This window comes from Emiliania huxleyi, assembly GCF_000372725.1.
Source record: "Emiliania huxleyi CCMP1516 unplaced genomic scaffold EMIHUscaffold_9956, whole genome shotgun sequence".
Taxonomy (NCBI): Eukaryota; Haptophyta; order Isochrysidales; family Noelaerhabdaceae; genus Emiliania; species Emiliania huxleyi.
Genome location: NW_005194663.1, coordinates 1 through 1,140, shown reverse-complemented (window position 1 = coordinate 1,140; position 1,140 = coordinate 1). Strand labels below are relative to the sequence as shown.

General features: G+C 63.2%; 1 protein-coding gene across 1 annotated transcript; it reads left to right on the top strand.

The window, feature by feature from the left end:
* Positions 1-797: 797 nt before the first annotated feature.
* Positions 798-1,019, top strand: EMIHUDRAFT_50635 (hypothetical protein; the record flags this gene model as incomplete). Its single annotated transcript, XM_005756026.1, has 1 exon — positions 798-1,019. A coding segment is annotated over one exon (222 nt), but the record flags the coding sequence as incomplete, so codon positions are not given.
* Positions 1,020-1,140: the final 121 nt, after the last annotated feature.

Below are 1,140 nucleotides of genomic sequence, written 5' to 3'. Positions count from 1 at the left end.
TTGACATCTCCCATGAGTGCGAGTTAGGGCTAGCAGTAGGCAGCTAGCCGGTGAGGAGAGCGTCCATAGACACCTCACATGACCCCACACACGGTCTCGCCCATGCCTTGCGGCTGGCGGCGAGATTGCTAGAGGCGGAGCAAGCCTGCTCTAGTCTCACATGTTACTTCCTGTCGTCTGTTGTCTCTTTTTTGTGCCCTTGTTTGTGTCCTTTGGCACGTTGGAGTGCTGGGGGGGGCGACAGGGAGAATGTGGGCCTGAGTTATGTGTACGCCAACTCCGGGTGTGTGGCAGCCAGGTGGCTGTGTGTCTTGTGAGCCTGTTTGTGTCTGTGTGTCGCTCGTGCGTGTCGTCATCATCTGTCCAGCGTCCACCCATACCGCGTTGGTGTCCAGTCCGAGCCTGGCTGTTCTTCACCTTCCTACATACATACATAGCCTGTCTGGAAAGAAAGAAAGAAAGAAAACAGACACAGCCCAAACGAGGGATGGGGGAGGATACAGGGTCCCCACCTGCACGAGAGCAGTTTACCCCAGGAATTCTTGTCTCGCGGCGCGCTGTTGTTGAGAGGCTGGTCGCACTTCAGCCGGTTGAGAGTCCGCGCGATGTTCCAGGAGGTCAAGCCGGAGGTCAAGCCGGAGGTCAAGCCGGAGGTCAAGCCGGAGGTCAAGCAGGAGATCAGCTCCACCTCCGCCGCCGACACGGGCCGCCGCGGCGGCGGCGGCAGCGGCGGCGGCAGCAGCGGTGCCGCCTCTGCCGGAGCCGCCGCGCCCGCCGCTGCCGGCGGCGGCGGAAAGCGGCGCAAAAAGGACCCTGACGCGCCGGCGGGCAAGAAGTCAGCGTACTGTTTCTGGGCGATTGATCAGAGAAAGGCACCCGAGTACGCGAGCATGTCGTTCGGCGAGCGCGAGAAACTGATTGCCGCACGCTGGAAGACGGTTGCGGAGGGCGACAAGACGCCGTTCCACGAGCTGGCCAAGAAGGACTCGGCGCGGCACGCCGATGAGATCCAGCGCTACACGCCCGCGATGGGCGGCGCGGCGCCGCCCGCCAAGGCGCCCGTCACCAAGAAGAAGGCGGCCAAGCCGAAGCGCGAGCTCGTGGTGCGGCTCGAGTCGACCAGCGGGCGCAGCTCGATCC